Source organism: Schistocerca gregaria, chromosome 1, assembly GCF_023897955.1.
Source record: "Schistocerca gregaria isolate iqSchGreg1 chromosome 1, iqSchGreg1.2, whole genome shotgun sequence".
In the NCBI taxonomy this organism is placed as follows: domain Eukaryota; kingdom Metazoa; phylum Arthropoda; class Insecta; order Orthoptera; family Acrididae; genus Schistocerca; species Schistocerca gregaria.
The window spans coordinates 363,475,054-363,499,493 of NC_064920.1; the positions used below are offsets into that span (position 1 = coordinate 363,475,054).

Here is a 24,440-nt window from a genome sequence, read left to right on the forward strand (position 1 = left end):
TGCTTCATCTGAAATTTAAGACAGCTCTATTAGCAAGGTCAAAAATATTCAGTTTTATCGCCAAGTTCTCATCGCATCAGATGATCACATTGTCGACAAGACTTTAATTTCTCACTTTTCTTCCGTCTTCCGTCACTCATATTCCGAAGGAGACGCTATCCAATCCAATTATGATCTTACAGAGTAAAGTTAGCTCCATCTTCTACCAATTAAGTGGAATGTATGCTGGAATATGGTCTCCAAAGATTTCGTATTCGTTTTAGTCCAGTGTAATGTCTAAGGACATCGATTTGACTGACTGACCTCTAGTTTTCACCTTGAAGGGTAAACTTCTGTACAAGTCCAGTTCCGCGCAACATTGAAGCTGCTTTTACGATTGGCAGGAGGAAGAAGTGCGCTGGCGGATGCGCCGGAGCCACCTTTAAGTGACGTCACAACTCCCCTCCCGACCCGTTCGGCAGCGGTGCCCCCCGCCATCGCTGGTAAACAGCTGGCGTCTGCACCGCAACACATCGCACAGTGTGGTATTCCCCGCCATGGCGAAGATCCTGCTGCTTCTGACGGCTGTGGCCATGTTCTGGTCTGCCGCCCACGCCGTCGTTGCCTCCAACCGCTGCATCGTGTGTTACTTCGATGGTGCTGCCCTCAGACGACCAGGTAACCTCCAGAGTGTCTTATGTTTTGTAACGTCCATGTTGTCTAAGGAAGGGAGGGTGGAGCGAAGGACGACTGTAACGGAAGTGATGTCATACAAGAGTATGATGACGTCAGACGTTTCGTAATGAAAAGATAATGTAGAGGGCACAGCTGACGCGCTTCAGGGAAATGGATGAATATTCCGAGTAATATAAACATGTCGTAGCACACAAAATGTAAAAACAGCATGGTTTTCACTTCTTTAGGTTGTACTATACAACTCCAATAACAGAAATTTTAATATCTTACACCAAAGAGCTGCTATAAAGCTTTAATGCGCTGCAACTTGTTTTTGCAAATTTACTTCATCAAGCTCTTAACTCATAATGCTGTATAGCACATGTCCATTATTGCAAGATATGTTACACAGCATTAAAATATGCATGATGTTTGTCTTGACTTGAGACAACTAAATATCTCGGGAACAATGCGTCGTATGAAAAAATGTTCTAGGTGAAAAATTAATTTTAATAACGGGGGCATCTGTCTGTGCTATAATCGGCCACCTCAGAACCCCCCCCCCCCTACGTGTACGGGGTTAACTTTCTACTTTCAAATCGGACCGCTCCCCCCCCCCCCCCACCCCCTCCCATACAGATGTTATTGTATTTTCGGCTGTAATCGATCAACAACCTGTGCGCCTGTCTTTGCAATTACGAACAGACGCATTTAATTCTACATTTCATTTACGAGATAAATGTAAACGTTTGTGCTGTAACGGTTGATACTGATACTGAAACGTTGGTTGAATGTTGCAGATGAGATTGTACAGTGCAGATAATATGGCTAGACATTGGCATTTCTCATGAATAAGCTACTTGTATGCTGTATGGTAACGTAGTTTTCTCTTCCCTACGACGTTAATTGTGATGAGATGCCCAAATCATCGGAATGCTTGGTTTCGATGGCTGCCCTCGAACCACCTCCCTCCCCCCCTCCCCCATCAGGGTGACAAATCTCGGTGTTTGTTTCGATCCAAACGACGTTAACTCTCGCACTGCCCTCTATGCAGCTAAAAGAGGAATTGTAACAAGGTAAAATGATCATGAAGTTGTAGTGACAGACGCACTTGTCAAGGATACTCACCCAAGTCAAGCACTGCTAAGGTGAGAACCTAGGGGGCTAACCGAAATCAAGCACCACAATCGTCAGAGGCAAGGGGACTCACCAAGCATGCCGATGGGAAAAGAAAATTATTACATTCACGTTATTGTTTCATGATGACGCTAAACATGATTTCCAAACAGACTTTCAAACCACTAATAATATTGTACTGTAAAATCAAATTTGCAACACTAAGGTAAATTTCGAACATAAATAGGAACCATTACATCGAAAGTGAAATGTAGAATCAAAAATGTCAACTCATACTTGCAAAAACGATCACACATGATATTTATCGATCACCAGCCATTGTCCACGAATGAGTAACAATGGTTTCAATAAACCGTATGTAATTTTTGGCGTAGAATCCGAATAGACAAAATACGGGTGGGAGGGGGGAGGAACTCATTTTAAAATACAAAGTTGATAGCGGCCACACATACGGGGTGGTTACCAAATGAGTACTTATAGCACAGACAGGTGTCCTCTTTGCCAATATTAATTTTTCACGATAACATTTTTTTTTTCATACGATGTGTCGAGATATTTAGTCGTCTTAAATTGAATCACACTGTATATATATTGAAATAATGGACATCTGCTATATATATCATTTCAGGCATTAAAGCCTACCGGATGATGACTAAATGGACGGAATTAATTCCAGCAAATTGAATTTTTAAGACAGTGTTTTTGGTGGTACACATCAAATTGTCTATTACATAAAAAGCAGAAGCCGAACTGTGTGGCCGATCGGGTCTAGGCGCTTCAGTCGGGAACCACGCGACTGCTACGTTCGCAGGTTCGAATCCTGCCTCGGGCATGGATTTGTGTGATGTCCTTAAGTTAGTTAGGTTTAAGTAGTTCTACGTTCTAGGGGACTGATGACCTTTAATAATATACACTTGCTCTCAAGTTCTCTTATGGGTCTAAGCTGAAGCTTTGAGCCAGTCTGTGAAGAAATCTCGGATGGTGTAAATGGCTGAGCCTGCCCGTGAAAGATAGGCATCTGCCTTCTGTCACAAACAATCATCACAGGAAATTACTTAAAGAAAGAGAATTCATTTTCACTCATGGGCCTGAATTACGATGTGGCCTCATGGAACTAGATACTGCCTTGAAAATACATCTGATTACGGGCTGGTGTTTTGTGGACACGAAGCTGACGCCAATAGCGCGTACGATATGCATTCAATTGAATTGGGATCAAGCGAATTTCATCACCAAAGTATCAACCTGAGTTCACTGCTATACACCTCAAACCACGGTATCACGATTGTGGCTTCGTGACTCAGTTATCCTATTGGAAAGTGCCATTGGCGTCATGAAGACGTCAAGCATGAAGGGATGTAGGTGCTCCGTAAAAACAGCGTTCACGTAGTCCACACCTGTCACGGTGCTTTCCATTACTGCCACATGTCTCGTGGAAGAGCGCTTGAATGGCCCACATACTATAATTTTGAAACGATATGTAAATCAAGACCCTAAGCTGTCAACAGGCGTTGATATACATGAACGGGGACAGTTGGAAATGTCTGCCCCGTCCGCGACTCGAACCTGGGATCTCCTGGTTACATGGCAGATTGTCTATCCATCTAAGCCAGCCAGCCGCGGTGGTCTCGCGGTTCTAGGCGCGCAGTCCGGAACCGTGCGACTGCTACGGTCGCAGGTTCGAATCCTGCCTCGGGCATGGATGTGTGTGATGTCCTTGGGTTAGCTGGTTTAAGTAGTTCTAAGTTCTAGGGGAATGATAACCACAGCAGTTGAGTCCCATAGTGCTCAGAGCCATTTGAACCATCTAAGCCACCGAGGGCACACAGGGCAGTGCGACTGCAGGGATTTATCCCTTGCACACTCCCCGTGAGACCCACATTCCCAACTTAAGGTCCACACACTATACTCGCAGTGCCCCTGCCCATTACATTCATTAGTCGCGGCAGACAATCTTACCGAGCCCCGCAAGAGTTGGGGCAATGCGTGTGCATCCAGCACAGAAGAAGGACGTCAATGGTCTGTTAGCCTTAACTACATGAAGATGGTATCATGTCCGAAAGAACAGATACCATCTTCATATGCTATAATTTTGCCCCCACCGCCCTACGTCCCTGGTGCGCCACTCGTTAGTCAAGATGACGGTGTACTCGGACATTACCATAGACCAAGTGTATTAAAAAAAATTTCTTCCAACCACACGACGTATTACTGTACGTCCACAGACCAAACTCGATTATGCCGTGCCATTTGTAATTGATGGCGTCAATTTACATACACGTAGGAACTGACTGCTGTAGAGCCCTGTGTTTAACAATGTGCACTCAACACTTGCGCCTGCACTAAGACTCTCCTCTATCGTCAGATCTTAAACGAATCGCATTCTATCCTATTTTACAGAGCAGGTAAGCCTCCGACCTTAAGTTTTTTACGATGGGACGTCCACGTCAAACATCAAGTCGCCTACTTGTGGTTTCACCGACCTTCAACCACCTTCCATAGGCGCTCGTGACAGCAGCAAAAGCACAGCTGACCAGGTTTGCCACTTCCGTGATGCACGCTCCCTGGCGCCTATAGCAATCTACCCTTTTCAAAATCGCTTATGTAAATAGATTTCCCTATGTCCAGCACTTGTTGCCAGAATGATTTCCCATTCGTCTCTGCTCCGCTGTACTTTCCTTACCGCGTCAGGTGACTGCGATGCCTCCATGCTAAAATCAGTCTCTCATTGGGTAGTGCTCACAATGTTTTGTCTCATCAGGCTATTTTTTCCTTCTGTTCACTGATTGAGAGGAGGATCAGCAGCTGCTTGTACGACTCTTTGTGAGATGTGGTTAGCTTAATTTCAATTGTACTGCCTCTACCAGATAGATTGTTAAGGGGCTAAAGAATATTTGTAACGTCTGTCCCGAAAGAAGGTCCTTGAAGATTTATAAGTTGGAAAAATAGAAAAGAAACTACGCGAACAGACCGTGAAGACCACGCCATGTTCATCAGCCGCCATCTCATTTTCCACGATGCGGCGTCATGCGGATGCCATAAGGCGACACGACACCGCACTTCCGACCACTGTCGTCGTTTAGACAGTGAGGCCGCTACCTCTCCATCAGGTTTGTTCCTCAATTGACTTTACGAGGCCGAATATAACCCGTACCAGTCCTCTCACTAAGGAAAAATCCATGGCAGTATCGGGAATCGAATACGGGTCCTTCGTATGGCAGTCATCTACACAGACCACTCACTTACGAAAGAGGACGATTCCAGAGTAGGTTCTTGAAAAATGTACAGCGGCTTTCAGTATCTGCCAGTTAATATGTCTGGACATTTTTTCCTCCCACCAGTGAAACGTCTACGATTATTCGGACCGTCCTCCTTTGTACTCAGTGCATTCGGGAATTCCCGTTATATGCTTCTAGGACCTGTAGAGGGGAGAGCGTATTTAATATTTTGAATAGGAACATATATCCAGAAATGTAACTTTTCCGTCCTAAGACGGTTTCAATTCAGATGTTTAACTCATCCACTTCTGCTTCAGGAATTAAATTAGGTGCAACGCAGTGCAATTATTAGGTAGCAGTTCGAAAGGAAACACAGCGAAGCATCCTTTTATCACTTAAGCACATTTGTTTGTATTAATAATTGAACATTACGTGCCGTGCATACAGTATGTTGGGTTCATTTTGGGAATAATGTAAACACATAATCATGTTTGATGAAAACATTAACGAACGACATCCACAAAATATTAGGCACATCGCTCTGAATAGAACAATGAATACGAAATCTATAGGTAATGATATACATGTGGCTTGAAATGAGTGAATGTCGAGCCCAGATTTGGATCGTCACTTCAAGTAAAAAGAAAGAAGGCATTTAGTGATAGAATATGGATACAAAAGACAGATAAGTTGTGTAGTGAACTGTCGATGTATGGAGAAAAATGCCGATACCGAAGTCATCTGGAAGGCTCTCGGACAATAAAAGATCCAAGCAAAGTATAAGGGACAGTACAAGGTCAAGGCGGAACCGCGCGTTATTGCTGTTTTTCAACCGAAAAAACAGTTATTGAATTATTAATGTTATCATAGAGAAGAATCGATCAGTAAAGATGCATAATTCTGCGAGGTATTACACGACCTTCAGCTTCAGTTGCACTGCAAAGGACTCGTCCAGCTCGTCTTAGTCTCCTACATGAAAACTGTCGTCAACGTTGGAGTACGACCCTGCACATTGCTGGCGAAGTTTCATGCACAACAGTCCTGCCGGCCTACACCCACACTGACCTGGGTACAGAAGCCAGGAGCGGCGGGTTTCATTGCAGTAACGAGAACCAATCATTTTCTTCGAAGGACGCATAGTTTCCGAAATAAAAGCGAAAAGCTGAAATAAGTCCGAAAATTGTGAGGGCCGGGCGCTGTGGCCGTGCGGTTCTAGGCGCTTCAGTCCGGAACCGCGTTGCTGCTACGGTCGCACGTTCGAATCCTGCCTCGGGCATGGGTATGTGTGATGTCCTTAGGTTAGGTTTAAATAGTTCTAAGCCTAGGGGACTGATGACCTCAGACGTTAAGTCCCATAGTGTTCAGTCCCATATTGTGTGGTTTCTCGGGATTTTCGTTGTGACCTTGACCTCGTACGAGGCGCTTACTTGTATCACACCGATAAGTCGTAGCGTGCCATTTTCTGTACCTTATGGTGGCTCTCCTTCATATCTCTACACACTGCTGTTCCCAACTGTCTGTGTGGCATGACTATTTGTTACTAATTAATCCCGTACTCGAATTATGCCTTGTGTCGTGAAAAGCTCAAGTTTGAATTCCTCTATATTGAGGACTAACTGGTAGACTTCGCGTCAGTTTGATACTTTGTTGAGATATAACTGGATATTACTAACATTTTTGTCGGTTAGAACTTACTTTGTTCTAGAAATAGTCAAATATTGCAACAGGTACCACTCGCTAAATTATTAATGACCATTCATGTATAATATGAACAGTAACTACTTTACTACAAGTAGGATGGCTCGCCATCCAGTATAAAGTGCTGTAGCTTATCTGTCACGATATTTTTGGTCCTTTAATAAGGAAACAACGTTATGAAAGGCTTTACCACGAGAAACTGGAGACTAGTGGCACTGTTGAGAGACATTTTGGAGTAATTATCTTAGCACAGGATAGAGCTGCATAGAGGAAAAGTTAAGAGGCATACAAAAATGGAAGTAATAGTATGGAGTGTGGAAAACGTTGGGCGTAGTGCATACGTAGGAACGTAACAAGTGTCCCATAACAGGCAAAAGTGTAGAAGGCTCTCGACACTTACTTTAAGCCAAAACACTGATGTAGTGCAACTCAATTCTTCAGGCCACAATTTAAAAACACCTTGTACAGGTGATATTTTCGACATGAGCAGTAACATATTTTTATACACTGAATATAATCTGGAAAGCTATTGCAAAAGACTTTCGGAAATTGATCAGTCAGGTTCTTTATCGCGTATTACGATACGCTGAGCTCCCAGAATATTCACGGAACTGTGCGTTCGTAGAGGTCAGCAACCGGTCACGTAAGCGATAACACATGATCTTCGGAGTACATTTTGAAATTAGTCTAGTACTGAAAACTTTATACGCAGTAGAGCATTATCAGCCTGAAGAAATTCATAACATACATAATGAGTCTGAGGAACTCGTCATATATTGGGCAAAAATGAGATGTTTAGAAAACAAACACACACGTGCCAGGCTCAATAGCAGCACAGTGTGGAATTGTTGTAACACTGTCTGGCTACAACAGATATAATAAAGACATAACAAACCTCATTTTACTGTATTTTATTATCTTCAAAATAATGGTTTTGGGAAGAGATACTACACGTAGATGTTAGTCAATACGCATGATGTTTGAAAAAGTGTTTTATGCTCTCACAGAAGTCAGGGTTGATGTCCAGAATTCAAATGTTATTACTGTTGTTGTGCTGTACATTTCGAAGACTGGTTTGACGCAGCTTTCCACGCTAGTCTACGTTCACCAAGCCTCTTCGCCTCTGCGCAGCTACCGCAGCCTACAGCCATTTCAATCTGCTTACTATATTCAAGCCTAAGCCTCCCTCCACAACTTCTACCCCAACCCCCACCTCCACCTCAGGTTTCTCTCCACTGCCAAACTGACCAGACGTGTCCTGTCTATCGATTTCTTCTTTAATCTAGTTATTAAATAATTTTCTTCCCCCCAATCGATTTAATATCCCCACTTTTTGGATTAGATCTACTGACGTAATCTCCGGCATTCTTCTGTGGCACCACATTTCAAGATCTTCGATTCTCTTCTTGTCTATACTGTTTGTCTCCCAAGTTCACTCCAGACAAATGCCTTCAGAAAACACTTGCTAGCACTTAAATTTATATTAGGTATTAACAAATTCCTCTTTTTCAGAAATGATTTTCTAGATATTGCAAGAATGCGTTTTGTATCCTCTCCACTTCGGCCATCGTCAGTTGCTGCCCAAATAGCACCACTCATCGACAACTCGTTGCCTCATTTCCTAATCTAGTTCCATCAGTAACACCTGATTTAATTTGACTATAATTAATTACCCTTGCTTTAATGTTGTTGATTTTCATCTTACTGAATCTTTTTCAATCCGATCAATTGCTCTTCCAAGTCGTGTGCCGCCTTTAAGAGAACCACAATAGTAGTATAGCTACGACGATCCTGGTGCACTTTACACACAGCTAGTGTCGAGAGGAGCGAAGCCCCACTTTAAAGACACAAACCAAGATGGCGCTCATGAGAAGTTTAAATGTGCAACATGGTGCTGACGATAAATTTAAACATGGAAAATGGCGGAACTAAACTAGCTGCGACTGTCGGAAACAAAACAAAAATTAAAATTAAAAAAAAATTCAAAGAAGACGGAACTCGCTTACATCTGATAGTGGCCATTATGGTGTCATGCTCAAAAGTATCTAAACGATCTGAAATTAGCGCCATTTCATAAAGGGTGTAATACGCAATATCTCCACTTCTTAAATACGTAAGCTTCATCATTGGCATCACTCACTCAATCACACACACACACACACACACACACACACACACACACACACACACAATGTTTATACTATAAACCTTCCGGTAAAGCGGAATTTTTGAACGTCCATAGCTAATCTCTGTACCACACTTGGTGTAAGACGCAGTAAATCCTTAAATCAGATATTTCCACATCTAAACTGATTTATGGAACGTTGATTCCCACTATATCTAACTTCGACATAGTTATTCCCCTATTTAAATTCTTTAACCTTCCTACTCAATTAATGGGTCTTATATCCCATGCTCTGACCAAAAAAATGGGAGTGTTGAGTTTTGTGACGACGACATCTTCCAGAGTAGTTTCCAGACGTCCAAATGGGGACTATTTCCTCTATGGTATATTTCACCCAAGCAGATGTCATCACCATTAAATCCTGTAGTAGAGCTGCATGCTCTTGCATTCAGCCATTCACAGTGCCAACACAATAAGCTCATGTTGGCTAATTTTACAAGGCTAATCAGTCATTCGTTCGAAATTTTGCCCCTGCAACTACTGAAAAGACACCACAGGTTTGTCTGGTGTCTCCAGGTCTCTCGAAAGATACCTCTCTTTTGAAGTTACACTTTTGGTACAGCTTCCGTATCACTGAACCACACGAACCACCTCCACTGGTCTAACGCACGGTTTTCCAGGCTGGAAGGAGCGCCGGTCCCTGGCACGAATCCGCCCGGCGGATTAGTGTCGAGGTCCGGTGAGCCGACCAGTCTGTGGGTGGTTTTTAGGCGGTTTTCCATCTGCCTCGGCGAATGCGGGCTGGTTCCTCTTATTCCGCCTCAGCTACATTATGTCGGCGACTGCTGCGCAAAGAAGTTCTCCACGTACGCGTACACCACCAGTACCGCAAACATAGTGGTTACACTCGTCTGTGGTGTGAGACGTTCCCGGAGAGGGGTGGGGGGGCTTCCACCAGGGGCCGAACCGCACAATAACCCTAGGTTCGGTGTGGGGCGGCGGAAGGGTGAAGTGGACTGCGGTAGTCGTCGTGGGGTTGCGAACCAAGGCAGCTGCGGCGGGGGCGCAGCCTCTCCGTCGTTTCTAGGTCTCCGGTTAACATAACAAAACATAACATAACTTGTGTGCTAAGCAATATAAGTTTGCTAATGCGAATCGAACATAGTGTTCAGGAGAATATAAAAGAGTGCGCTGAAAAGTAATGGCCCAGAATTTTTTATTCTGTTCTCAATATCGGTTGACATATTACGTGCTATACATGTTATACGGTCGAATTTCCCGCTTAGCTGACCGACGTTGTTAAGTCTGCCGCTAGAGGGCTCCGAATTATAGTGTGTAACATGGCGGTGTGTTACTTAATTGTGTCGGTGCGTGAGAAAACAGAAAGCACGAATTCGAAGAGTTCTTCCGCACACGGAGAACCCTCTCTTTCAACATGACAATACCAGATTACACAAGAGCACTGCCACGTCTGCAACAATCCGGCACGTTGCGTTTACTGTGTCATCGATCGTCCTCCATACTTCCCGGCTTGGCCCCACTCGACTTTCATCCGTTTCCAAAACTGAAAGAACATATTCGAGGACTTTGCTTTGATAGTGATGAAGTAGTGCTAACAGAGGCGACGCTGTGGTTTCGTTAACAAGTCTATAGTGACGGTATAAAGAAACTGGTCTCTCATTGGGAGAAAAGTGTTTGTGGCAGGGGTGACTATGTTGAGAAATAAATATGTAGTCATGAAGACCGAAGCTGTACAATGTTGATGAAATTCGTTTTATTTAAGAAAGCTTGAAGAGTTTTGACATAAGAAAACCGGAGGCATTATTTCTCAGCATGCCCTCGTACTTTGTGCAAAGCGAATTAAAATGAAAGTTAAATATGTCTTTACTCATAGAGCTAAATAGTTGTGCTTTGTCTGAAAAAAATAAAGAAAACAGCTACATGTAAAATTTGCCGATAGAATAATTTACTGCCAGTACATCCTAACATGCTGGTGCTACGTGTTTCGTGTACTCATGACGCTGATTTGCTTTGAGTTTCGACAGGCTGTCACAGAGATCCCACCCACCTGTCAAGTTGTTTCTGGACTAGAGGTCTCCTTCAACGATTGACGTACACTACCGACCATTAAAAATGCTACACCAAGAAGAAATGCAGATGATAAACGGGTATTCATTGGACAAATATATTATACTAGAACTGATATGTGATTACATTTTCACACGATTTGGGTGCATAGATCCTGAGAAATCAGTACCCAGAACAACCACCTGTGGCCGTATTTACGGCCTTGATACGCTTGGGTACAGAGCTTGGATGGCGTGTACAGGTACAGCTGCCCATGCAGCTTCAACACGATACCACAGTTCATCGAGGGTAGTGACTGGCGTATTGTGACGAGCCAGTTGCTCGGCCACCATTGACCAGACGTTTTCAATTGGTGAGAGATCTGGATGAGAAAGTGCTTGCCAAGGCAGCAGTCGAACATTTTCTGTATCCAGAAAGGCCCGTACAGGACCTGCAACATGCGGTCGTGCATTATCCTGCTGAAATGTAGGGTTTCGCAGGTATCGAATGAAGGGTAGAGCCACGGGTCGTAACACATCTGAAATGTAACGTCCACTGTTCAAAGTGCCGTCTATGCGACAAGAGGTGACCGAGACGTGTAACCAATGGCACCTCATACCATCACGCCAGGTGATACGCCAGTATGGCGATGACGAACACACGCTTGCAATGTGCGTTCACCGCGATGTCGCCAAACATGGATGCGACCATCATGATGCTGTAAACAGAACCTGGATTCATCCGAAAAAATGACTTTTTGCCATTCGTGCACCCAGGTTCGTCGTTGAGTACACCATCGCAGGCGCTCCTGTCTGTGATGTAGCGTCAATGGTAACTGCAGCCGTGGTCTCCGAGCTGATAGTCCATGCTGCTGCAAAGTCATCAAACTGTTCGTAAAGATGGTTGTTGTCTGGGAAACGTCCCCATCTATTGTCTCAGGGATCGAGACGTGGCTGCCCGATCCGTTACAGCCATGCGGATAAGATGCCTGTCATCTCGACTGCTAGTGATACAAGGCCGTTGGGATCCAGCACGGCGTTCCGTATTACCCTCCTGAACCCACCGATTCCATTTTCTGCGAACAGTCATTGGAACTCGACCAACGTGAGTAGCAATGTCGCGACACGATAAACCGCAATCGCGACAGACTACAATCCCACCTTTATCAAAGTCGGAAACGTGATGGTACGCACTTCTCCTCCTTACACGAGGCATAACAAAAACGTTTCACCAGGCAACGCCGGTCAACTGCTGTTTGTGTATGTGCAATCGGATGGAAACTTTCCTCATCTCAGCACGTTGTAGGTGTCGCCGCCGGCGCCAACCTTGTGTGAATGCTCTGAAAAGCTAATCATTTACATATGACAGCATCTTCTTCCTGTCGGTTAAATTTCGCGTCTGTAGCACGTCATCTTCGTGGTGCAGCAATTTTAATGGCCAGTAGTGTATATCACCGTAATAGGCGAGGTCATATTGGCACTGTATGTGTCTTGTAAGCATTTACATCAGCTTCAAAATGAAGCACCAGGTGACTCATCGTCGTTCAGCAAACATCTCTGTAATTCGTAGGTTGTTTCATTGTTTCCTTAAGTTGCTACGTTTCGACGTCATCATCCTGTTCACGGATTTGACACTCTTCCGCCTCTTCTGGCCGTTCGGCCCACGTCCTTTTTGATCGCTTCATGCTTCTTCCGTTTGGTCGGTGGCATATTCACACCGTACTCGTGGTCTCCAGTCTCAACGAAAGTAGCAGAAGATAAAACTGAGGATGTGTTAAATGTGTATCAGTTTCACTTTAGAAAAGATGACGGCACCAGAGGCGCAGTTATTACGGGAGTAAGAATTTAGGAAAATCAAGACACGTCCATAGGATTTATCGACCTAGAAAAAGCGTTGACAGCGTAAAATGGTGAAAGCAGTTCGAAATTTTGAGACAAATAAATGTAATCTACAGTGAAAAACGAGTAATAATCAATATGTACAAGAATCAGGAAAGAAAAATAAGATTGGAAGATCAAGAATGAAGAGTTGGGACTCGAAAGGGTGGTCTTGCACCCCTACTGTTCAATCTATACATCGAAGAAGCAATCACGGAAATATGAGAAAGATTATGGAGTCATAATTCATAGTGAAAGGATATCATCGATAAGATGCGCTGATGACATTTCTATCCTCAGCCAAACAGGAGAAGAATTTTAGGGCCTGTCGAATTGAATGAACAGTATAATGAGTGCACACTATGCACTGAGTAGAGTGGTGTTGTAAAAGGATGTAGAAAATTAGGTGGACTGTTAACGTAAGGAATGAAGAGGCCATTCGCAGAATCTGTGAAGAAGTCAACGTATGGAAAACACTGACAAGAAGAAGGGTTCAAATGGTTCAAATGGCTCTGAGCACTTTGGGACTCAACTGCTGTGGTCATTAGTCCCCTAGAACTTAGAACTACTTAAACCTAACTAACCTAAGGACATCACACACATCCATGCCCGAGGTAGGATTCGAACCTGCGACCGTAGCAGTCGCACGGTTCCGGACTGCGCGCCTAGAACCGCGAGACCACCGCGGTCGGCAAGAAGAAGGGACAGGACAATAGTAAGCGTGTTTCGACATCAGTAAAGAAACTCCGTGATACTAGAGGGAACTATAGAGGGTAAAAACTTGAGGGGAAGACATAGACTAGAAAACGTCCAACAAGTAATTGAGGACGTAGGGTGCAAGTGCTACTCTTTAGATAAAGAGATTGATTCAAGACGGGATTTGATGGCGGAGCACATCGAACTAATCAGAAGATTAATGACTCCAAAAAATATCAATTATATATGCCTAAATCAAATGTGGAACATACAGATCGTTTCATCTAGTATGTGTCTTATTTTAATGAGAACAAGTTAGGATACATACTCACTTTTCTTTTAGTTTTATTACGTTTATAGCTTGAGCGTTGGGCTCCTGTTCTGTATGAGAGCCGGGGTGTGCAAGTGCAAAGCTAGTTAAAAACAAATCTTTGATCATACAAGACGAGCGAGTGCAATTCTCGCTCTTTTCTCTGAATTCCTAATCTATCTTATCGTTGAGTTTGGCCTCTGTGTTCATCGATAATGCCGCCACAGTGAGAACAACATGCTTAGGTATGCGCCAGCTTATCTCTATTATTAGTGGGTCACCTAACCTTGGAAATGTTGTAGGACAGTGTATAGGACCTTGGTAACTAAGTCAAGACTGAGATTAAGAAATATTTATTAGCTCAAATGAATGACAGAAATCGCAAGAAAAATTAAAAGAAAATGAAGTTCTCTAAAACTCATATGAATTAAAAAATGACACTAACACTATGAGAAGGTACCAAAAAGTGTGAAAAAGTGTACGGAGACGAAGCAACAAGATCTCCTAATCTGAACAGATCGCGAAATCAATGTTAACGATACAACAATATGCCACAAATTATAATCAAATTAAGCAACACAAGTTGCGTACAATCTAAGCAAGTGGCGAGCTGCTCAGAATATGGATCGAACTACCAGAACTGCAACACTTACATTTCCTCGAAATCAGTAAACCTTGTGCCCATCAGTCCCTAAGGTCGGCTAGGAGATAAGGACTATCACAACGGGTGGCGACTGAATGACCATAAAACATAGATCTCTCTCGAAAAATCTCTAACTTAAAAAAATAAAAATAAAAGAAACACATTGTGTGGGCGGGACGACTCAGTTTCATGAAAAAACGGGAGGCCCTGTTGAAACATTCCGCATTTGGCATACAAAGCACATGTTAACAAGTAAGGGATTCGTAGTGGGATGAAGCAGGATCAAATCGATTGGTCGGCTTCTTCTCACCAAGCACAGTGACAGGGCGACTCAATTTGATTGGGTGCACAAAATTTTGGAGTGAAAACAATGGCCGTTCCCACACTGGTAGGGTGGCGTCTCGGCTTTTCGTCCTCTGATGTCCGAAAAGAACAGGCAAAAATGCCGTGCTCAGTCATTCTCTGGGGATGGCAGTGACGGCACGGTGCCATTCGCTCAAGGCTAGAAGAGACACTGGCTCGGCGGACAAAGGCGCAAAGGAGGCCGCATGATTACTTCCGCAAAAACAACCCAACACCAAAGGGACTTTACATCATCCTAACGACATTCACTGCTCGCCTCCTGCCGACAAAGAGCGTCCCAGAGACCACACTAGGAAAATGCCTCTCTAATGAGAAAATACAAAGTTTTTCTCATAATACAAGTACCAAGTGCGCCCTAAATAAATTTAATTATGAAATGATAGCAAAAATGAATTAGTATTGTGTAAAAAAATGTGACGAGTTGTATAATGTTAATGAATTGTCAGTTCATTTTTTAATGTACACTCATGTGTTTTCCTTATAACTGCTTACGTTAAAAGTATACTATTAACAGACAGAATGAAGCACACCTTCTATTTTACCTATATATGATTGTATAAAGATGCTAAAACTATGCATTTGCAGCACTTTCAGAATAATGACATGTACATACAGAGCACAAAATTTACAAGAAGATACATTTTATACTTTGCAGTAGCAAAAACTGGTATGTTTGCACATCACACCTATATTACCTGTAAAATTAATGTGAACTATAGTTCATTAAGTTTGGTGTAATTCAGTTGCTATCTGTGGTTTTCCTTATATATTTATTTCATCAAAAAAAAAAATGGTTCAAATGGCTCTGAGCACTAAGGGACTTAACATCGGAGGTCATCAGTCCCCTAGAACTTAGAACTACTTAAACCTAACTAACCTAAGGACATCACACACATCCATGCTCGAGGCAGGATTCGAACCTGCGACCGCAGCGGTCTCGCGGTTCCAGACTGAAGCGCCTAGAACCGCTCGGTCACACCGGCCGGCCTTATTTTATCAGACTGAAGATGGTTAGCCCCAAAACCGGTAGTTGTGACAAAGTGCATATGCCACGAATGAATGGAAATAATTGCAGTAAAAGTACATGCTGAGGCTTTATAGTTTCCAGCAAAGGGCCCGAAAATTCAGTGTGAGTCACATCACAAAAAACTGTTAATTATCCTCTTAACCCTTACGTGGTTCTTAGGTCATTTAGGTTCCACTAAAGTAATATGCAGTTTTGGACGTCTAGTGCTACCATATAGCGAGATGCTTTCCTAGCATTGACAAAAATCCAACGGAGCATGGAGTGGATACACAGGGTCAGCCAGAACCACTACCAACGAAATTTCGGAGGTCTTTCACGGATGTTTTTTGGACTATTTTGATTCAAGGAACTAATCTTCAATAGTTGGTTATGGAATCGGCTTTCTTACCAAAATTATTTTTGTTTCTGTGAAATATTTATAAGAAGGTGAAAATACCTAGGGACGAGAAAGGATCCAGTTATTCGTGGGCGCCTGTGAACGAATGGAAAATTATTGCGATGTAGTTGCTGTTACGGTGGGACCTACTGACCACAGCGTCGCCATGCCGTTTCTCCACTGTATTCAGTGGAACTATACATGGGGTGCATATTGATCAACTCTTCATCAATTACTCGTATTCCCATGTCAAAAATTACGTGGTGATCCTTTTGTTCTTATTTTGATGACTTGTGATTATTGTGTTACGTGTGATCCTACGGAGAACATCTGTCAATTCATTGCTGATCTATCGTGTTGGTTTTCTTGAATAATAATCAGTAATTATTCCCATTTACCTTCAAGAGTTTCTCATCCAGAAACCACTTATAATTTGTCATGCTTTAGTAGTCAGCTTCCACGTGCTCATTTAGCTTTTGTCTACAGTCAATAACTGACGTGAGCACGCTTAACGGAATACGTTCTGCATTCAGTGAAATCGTTGTTAAGAAAAGCTGTTATCAACAAGTTATGCAATTATTTTTTTGCATGCAAGTCACAGAGTGCATACGGTATGTCTGAGCTAAGAACGAGCCACGTGCTAATCCTTAGTATCTTGAGAGTAACTTTTGTGAGTAATGGCTTTTTACAAGTAGGCGTGATGTTATACAAATGGCCTACGTGAAATGGTGGATGCAGTATATTTCAAGTTGTGTTACCAGCTTTAAGCGAGTTGGTGCTACTGTACAGCATCCCCTCTTTTTATCGTTGCCATATCAAAGTCTTTCGTATCTCCGAATTTCTCATAAAAAGAAGCCAGATAGCTTAAATATTCATTCATGGGTGAAAATCATGTACACAAGGGGAATGATTACAGGGACCTGATACTGCAGTCATACCAGCTTGTACTCAGCTTAAGTTTAAAGAGAAATAGGAGGCTTTCAGTATTGTACTAGTCACAGGACGTCTTCAGAGACAGACAGTGGCTCGCTGTACTACGCAAATGCTCATGTAAGCATGCAGAAGTAACCTCGGAAGTATCGGTTGCAAGTGTAATGAGGTCACTGCTATATTATTGTTTACTAATTGGAGAGAGTATATTAGCAAATAGTATTAGTTGCAATAGCAGAATATATAGTTATCTGTGAGGAAGTTTCAAGAAAAGGGAAGTTTATTAATAATCTTTCTGTGCAGGTACAGTCGAGATAGGGCGGAGACGGGATATGGGCGTTCGGACTTGTCAGGAAAGTTCTCAGGAAAAATCCATGACCATAAGGCTTTGCGAAGTACTCGTTGAAGTTATTATCTTATTAACTGTCCTTTGACTCATGTGCGTGCATTCGAAATTTCACATTACTCCACTCCCAAAGATATGAAAAACCTCATCTAGAGGAATGAATTTAGCCCTGTGATATTTAGTTCAAGGTCTGGCATTTAGCACAAATTACTGCTGATTCTAACTGTTTGTAATAAACATCTGACTTACATGAATTTAAATTTACTACTTGTTTAAATCTGTATTCATAGCATACAAAATCTTCGAAGATGACTAGTGCTACAACTTGAAGCAAAGATGAATAGCATTTATTTTCACCATATAAAAATCGACACTGAACATGATTTCAACAACTACTGATCACATTAAGCCGGCCGCGGTGGCCGTGCGGTTCTAGGCGCTGCAGTCCGGAACCGTGGGACTGCTACGGTCGCAGGTTCAAATCCTGCCTCGGGCATGGCTGTGTGTGATGTCCTTAGGTTAGTTAGGTTTAAGTAGTTCTAAGTTCTAGGGGACTGATGACCTAAGATGTTACGTCCCATAGTTCTAAGAGCCGTTTAAACCATTTGATCACATTAAACATGAACCAGAAGGTCCATTAGAAAAACAACAATGTGTTTAATTGAACTAGGTGACCATGTCTTAGGATATGGGAAAAGGGGAAATACACTATTGGCCATTAAAATTGCTACACCACGAAGATGACGTGCTACAGACGCGAAATTTAACCGACAGGAAGAAGATGCTGTGATATGCAAATGATTAGCTTTTCAGAGCATTCACACAAGGTTGGCGCCGGTGGCGACACCTACAACGTGCTGACATGAGGAAAGTTAGCAACCGATTTCTCACACACAAACAGCAGTTGACCGGCGTTGCCTGGTGAAACGTTGTTGTGATGCCTCGTGTAAGGAGGAGAAATGCGTACCATCACGTTTCCCACTTTGATAAATGTCAGATTGTAGCCTATCGCGATTGCGGTTTATCGTATCGCGAAATTGCTGCTCGCGTTGGCCAAGATCCGATGACTGTTAGCAGTGGTGGGTTCAGGAGAGTAATACGGAACGCCGTGCTGGATCCAAGCGGCCTCGTATCACTAGCAGTCGAGATGACACGCATCTTATCCGCATGGCTGGACCGGATCGTGCAGTCACGTCTCGATCCCTTAGTCAACAGACGGGCACGTTTGCAAGACAAGAACCGTCTGTACGAACAATTCGACGACGTTTGCGGCAGCACGGACTATGAGCTCGGAGACCACGGCTGCGGTTACCCTTGACGTTGCATCACAGACAGGAGCGCCTGCGATGGTGTACTCAACGACGAACCTGGGTGCACGAATGGCAAAACGTCATTTTTTTTCGGATGAATCCAGGTTCTGTTTACAGCATCATGATAGTTGCATCCGTGTTTGGCGACATCTCAGTGAACGCACATTGGAAGTGTGTATTCGTCATCGCCATACTGGCGTATCACCTGGCGTGATGGTATGAGGTGCCATTGGTTACACGTCTCGGTCACCTCTAGTTCGCACTGACGGCGCTTTGAACAGTGGGCGTTACATTTCAGATGTGTTACGACCCGTGGCTCTACCCTTCATTCGATACCTGCGAAACCCTACATTTCAGCAGGATAATGCACGACCGCATGTTGCAGGTCCTGTACGGGCCTTTCGGGATACAGAAAATGTTGGACTGCTGCTCTGGCCAGCACAATCTACAGATCTCTCACCAACTGAAAAGTCTGGTCAATGGTGGCCGAGCAACTGGCTCGTCACCATATGCGAGTCACTACTCTTGGTGAACTGTGGTATCGTGTTGAAGCTGTATGGACAACTGTACCTGTACACGCCATCCAAGCTCTGACTTAAGCCCAGGCGTATCAAGGCCGTTTTGCGGCCAGAGGTGGTTGTTCTGAAAACTGATTTCTCAAGATCAATGCATTCAAATTGCTTGAAAATGTAATCACATGTCAGTTCTAGTATAATATATTTGTCCAGTGAATACCCGTTCATCATCTGCATTTCTTCTTGGTGTAGCAATTTTAATGGCCAGTAGTGTAGAAACCGATAGACTTTCTACTTCTCTTTAACAAGACAAATTTTCTTTCCCGAATGAATGTGCATGACAGAAGTTACCAAAAATAGTGCATTCATTAAAGAGAAAAGAAAAAGAACTGTCGAACAGAAAGAAATTATGCTGAATCTTGCCACCTGACTTGCGCACCGTCCCAGAGATGTGCAGTACTTTGTCATAGTTGAATGATCGTAGTATCGTGGCTATGATTACTAGTGGCGGTCGGATGTCCTCTGCATAGCGCGGTCTCTCCCGCTTGAGGTTCGAGTCCTCCCTCGGGCATGGGTGTGTGTGTGTTGTTCCTAGCATAAATTAAAGTAGGTGTAAGTCTAGGGACCGATGACCTGATCAGTTTGGTTCCTTAGGAATTACCACATATATTTTTATTCCCCTGCATACCGGGCCAGTGTTTTTAGAGTCGTCTGGCAGTGGTTGAATCACGTCTAAACCTACCCTATGCTGAAATAATTTTATCAAAATTTAAGTCAAAGAGTATGGCAGTATGCGTCCAAAGCAAGAACAAAACACTATCTTTAAACTTGTGTAGAATTTAAAACAAAGTCATTTTTAGTTTCCATGATCATAACCAGAAGCCTATCAAATCTTGCAGTTATGAATAGATTTTAGTCTGCTACGACTGAAGGTGAAACAGAAAAGTGTATACTTGGCTGTGAGCTGAGGTAGGTAGCTGGTCAGGAGGTGATGATTGCCAAGCAGAAGTACCTTATGTCCATTGCCAGGGTTGCCAAACATAGAAACGACTCTTAATTTTATAAATCAGTCAGCTTGAAGTCATAAAATTGGGAAACAGAATGACGCCAGATTCTCGCACTGGAAATTGTAAAACTTCACATACCCCCTCCTACTGTCATCATTTCTTGCATGCCTATGCCAGTCACAGGACAGAGCATAGTGCAGAGCATCTGTATTCAAATGAGAAAAATTTGCGTCCATTCCCGCGTTTTGCTACAATTTTATGTTTGTCAGGAAAGCGTCTTCTACCACCCCTCTGACATCATGCTTAATCCAATCAACATTTCGCTCTCTACACATTACTAAAGTTACAGCTTTCTCACACACAGTATACAGTTTCTCTAAAACCAGCAGTGGATGTCAGATGTATTTCACTGTCTTTTGGCTGAAATTCTAAGATCGTAAGTTCCAAGAGAGCCGTCTCTCCAATGTTTGGTGGGGAAAACTTTTTCCACGTTGTAGTGCATTAAAATAGCAAGCTTGTTCTGTGTTTTTGCCGGGCCTGAGGCCTATTGTATACTTTGGAGGCAAAAACGACTTTCTACATCAGGCTGTACATATGCTACGACCCTTTGCAAAATCATAGCGTCTGTCTCAGAGGGTGGTGCCGCCTCTGCATTGTAAAGATATTTATCTGGAGGCTGAGAGCATGCCACTGTTGATTGGCCCCTTCAAGATCTGCCTTCTCGCTCAGCCTTCACTAAGTCTGCTCTGCTATGAGGCATACTCACTGCAACTAAACTACAGTGGTTATAAGAAAAAAGAGAATAAGAAGAAGCAAATGTATGCATATTCACTGAGTACTCATACGAGTACCACAACAAATTTGTGTAGCCTATCGGTTCAATGCTCTGTAAGGCACTTAAAAGGATAGTTTTAAATTAATAAAAACATGAAAAACAGCACATACATCTGTAACGTTTTTCAACTTGATTTTACTACTTTAGTTAATTGGCTCCAAATCGTACTGCTAGTAGATAAAGAGGTGACTCGATCGGCAGCGACAAGAGGTTGCCCAGGTAGAATGTGTAAGGTGCAATATTTTGTGATTTGCTTATTCTAGAATTGAAGACAACTCTGTAAGTTGAAATTACATGTTTAATGTAGCAATATTAGCACAAAAATACACGCTTTTCACAGTGAAAAGTGAAAAGTGAAATAAACATAAACACAACAATATTAAGTATTAACTCTCAGCCGGCCGCGGTGGTCTCGCGATTAAGGCGCTCAGTTCGGAACCGCGTGACTGCTACGGTCGCAGGTTCGAATCCTGCCTCGGGCATGGATGTGTGTGATGTCCTTAGGTTAGGTTTAAGTAGTTCTAAGTTCTAGGGGACTGATGACCATAGATGTTACGTCCCATAGTGCTCAGAGCCATTTGAACCATTATTAACTCTCAGAAAGTTAAATATCCTAAACACGAAAATATTAAAGTGTAACTAGAAGTTTCTTTACAAAATTCTTCCTACACTTACATTATGATGTTGGTCAGTATTATAAAAGTCGTCCGATTCCAGTTCAAAGTTGGGTAATATTTTTAGGATGACAATCAAGTCTACAGTGGATGGCTGGTTCTGTGAGAAATTGAGCAAAAGATTACCCAAGGTCGCTCGAGTTTACAGTGGACACAAGATGGTGAACCAATAAGTTTACGCCTCTGGATGCTGTATTTACCTTAAGCTACGATGAGCTGTCATCTGTTAAGCCGCTCTCTTCTGCAGAAATTTCTATAAAACTAATTACACCTTTGCTGAATTTTCAAGCAGAAACTTTCCCTATGTTTCTCGTTATGCAAGAGAACATGTACTCATCCCTAGTCTCAAAATGTGGCGATATACACGCACATGGTTGGAGCAGCACACATATTATAATACTCTCTCAGTTCTCACAAAAACAGTTAACTAATTGGCTGGTTCGTTTCTCCACAGTTGGAGCTAAACGATGCTACAGCTAATTTCTAGGTGGATATCAGCCTCTGTGAGCGCAGTGTTCACACAAATTACTCCTCTGCATCGTACAGAGCGGTATGCATTCTGTTCTGTACTTGACGTCACTTCAGGCAAGAGTCCTCGAAAATTTCCGTCTTGTCTTATAGCCGAACTGTCTCCCCGCCTGGGTTCTTTCATTCTTCACGTCACAGCTTTTTTCGACCAATAGAAGCGTTCCCCTCTCTCTACCAATAGCAAGGTTCATACCATTAAATTGCGTTGAAACTTTGGCTCTTTTCTCCTTCCTAACGCGTTTCCGCCAATCAGACTTTTGCGTCTGTTCCAGACGCCTAAATGCGTACCTTGACTCATGTGTGTACCATTCTCTGGACATGTGATCGATAGTGCGTCACTGGTCTTGTTTCGTATCCATTTGGAATTTCGAAACACAGTTTTCTAAAAGCTTTCCTACCTGTTCTCCCTCAGATGAGCCGCTCTGCCCGTCTGAATCACCTGGTCAGTTATTGAGTCTCTGCCTGGGACACCCCCTTAAGTGGTTTCTGTGGTACCCCCTGTAGCGTGGCCTTACCTCTGCCCTCGTCCCTCTGAACTCCACACTAAACGCCTCTTACTGCTTGTTTCACCTTCCGCTCAAACTTGCATTATAGGAACGTTATGTTAATTATTGTCGATTGAGTGTCATCCCTTTTTGCATTACATACTGCTAGGCAAATTTACTCATAACTGCCATATTAAGTTAGGTGTCATATTCACCTTCCCATTGTGATGTATAAAGCTCTCATGTAAGGTGCGAATCTGACTTTCATTTATTCTGCCACCTCACAACTGAGGACATGTTATCCAAGAAGAGGAGCCAAGAAACGTGTCTCGTAGGGACGGGAACTGGAAGGTTAGAGTGATGCTGTGGCACAGACTAGCCAGCCCACTCTGTGTTCCCCACATGACCATTACTAACCCACCGACTGGCTGGTGGTGGGGACCTCAATGCATCCCTCTGTCACCAATGCGTTTTCAACAGCATCCCCTGCTCAGCAATACTTGATGTGGCAATGCTGCCCTCGTTAACTGAGCCTGGATAGTTGTGTATCTACCAACATTCAGTGCCATACTAGACCAGTTGCAGCCCCTGTTTCGTCATAAAATGAAATACCACAGTCCCAAGAATAAAATCAAGTGAAAAAAAATTAGAAAAATCTCTCAATCTTCTTGATAATCCACTGTGCATGACTGCTCATGCTCCTGTTACCTTCCCTCTTCCACAGGAGTCATGTGTAGGTTTGAAAATGAGGTAACAGTAGCGACAGATAACAAGAATTTATGGATTCCTAGGATACCTTGTGCCGACATTTAGTAGGGGACATTCTATTGGTGGGTGGTTCCCAAATTGGACAAATGTTTTAAAGTGGCAAAAGAGCAATGGCTACAGTGTCAATAGTTTCGAAACAATAATTATTGTTCAATTTTTGTGCAGTAAGTCATTTTAGCTGTGCAAGAAAAAATGAATATGGAGGAAAGTGGTTCTTTTTGTTTAGTTCGCTGATGTGGTCTGCCTGAAGACGAATTGTAGGCGATGGATGGAGCTGATGAGGGCGGCATGGGAGTGTCAGCCAGGCAGCAGCCGGGCTGGCGCACAGACAATGTCTGAGCTAGGCGATGAAGGATTGTGGTCACGACAGTGTTGACACTGTCAAAGGAAGGTCAGCAGGCACAGTGATCAGGCCTCGTGGGAAACATGACACTGCAACACACAGTTATGCGGACACAGTAATGGAGGGTAATATGGAGGTGTCAATATGAGGGGTAGGGGATGTTACAGGCTATAGTGGTACAAACTGTTCACAGCAGTAGTATGTTTACACATAACAAGTAAGACAATCAATGACTAACATTTATAAGCCTAACAACCTGTATTATTTCCTCTATATTTCAATGGTATGTATCTTTCAGAAGTTATATCCAGAATTGCACTCCCAATTTTGGAGGTTGATTAAATGGAGAACAGTAATTCCATGTTACTGCATTCCTATTACATTTAGTTAAATTATTTCTGTAGTATGAGGTACATCTAAGTGTAAACGCTTCGTTTGAGGAAAACAACTAATTGTCGTGAACACATAATTCTTAATCTAGGATGGAGGGCCATGTTTGCGATGTAAA

The 24,440-nt window shown here is 43.1% G+C and overlaps 1 protein-coding gene across 2 annotated transcripts in view; it reads left to right on the forward strand.

The window, feature by feature from the left end:
• Positions 1-383: 383 nt before the first annotated feature.
• Positions 384-24,440, forward strand: part of LOC126346580 (chitinase-like protein Idgf4) — a 93,621-nt gene continuing 69,564 nt past the window's right edge. Inside the window, exon 1 of one of the 2 annotated variants that reach the window (XM_050002199.1) lies at positions 384-657. In XM_050002199.1, coding sequence (XP_049858156.1) covers positions 537-657 — 121 coding nt within the window. In that variant the 5' untranslated portion in view covers positions 384-536. The remainder of the gene's footprint in view (positions 658-24,440) is intronic. The other variant, XM_050002200.1, reaches the window with a different exon arrangement.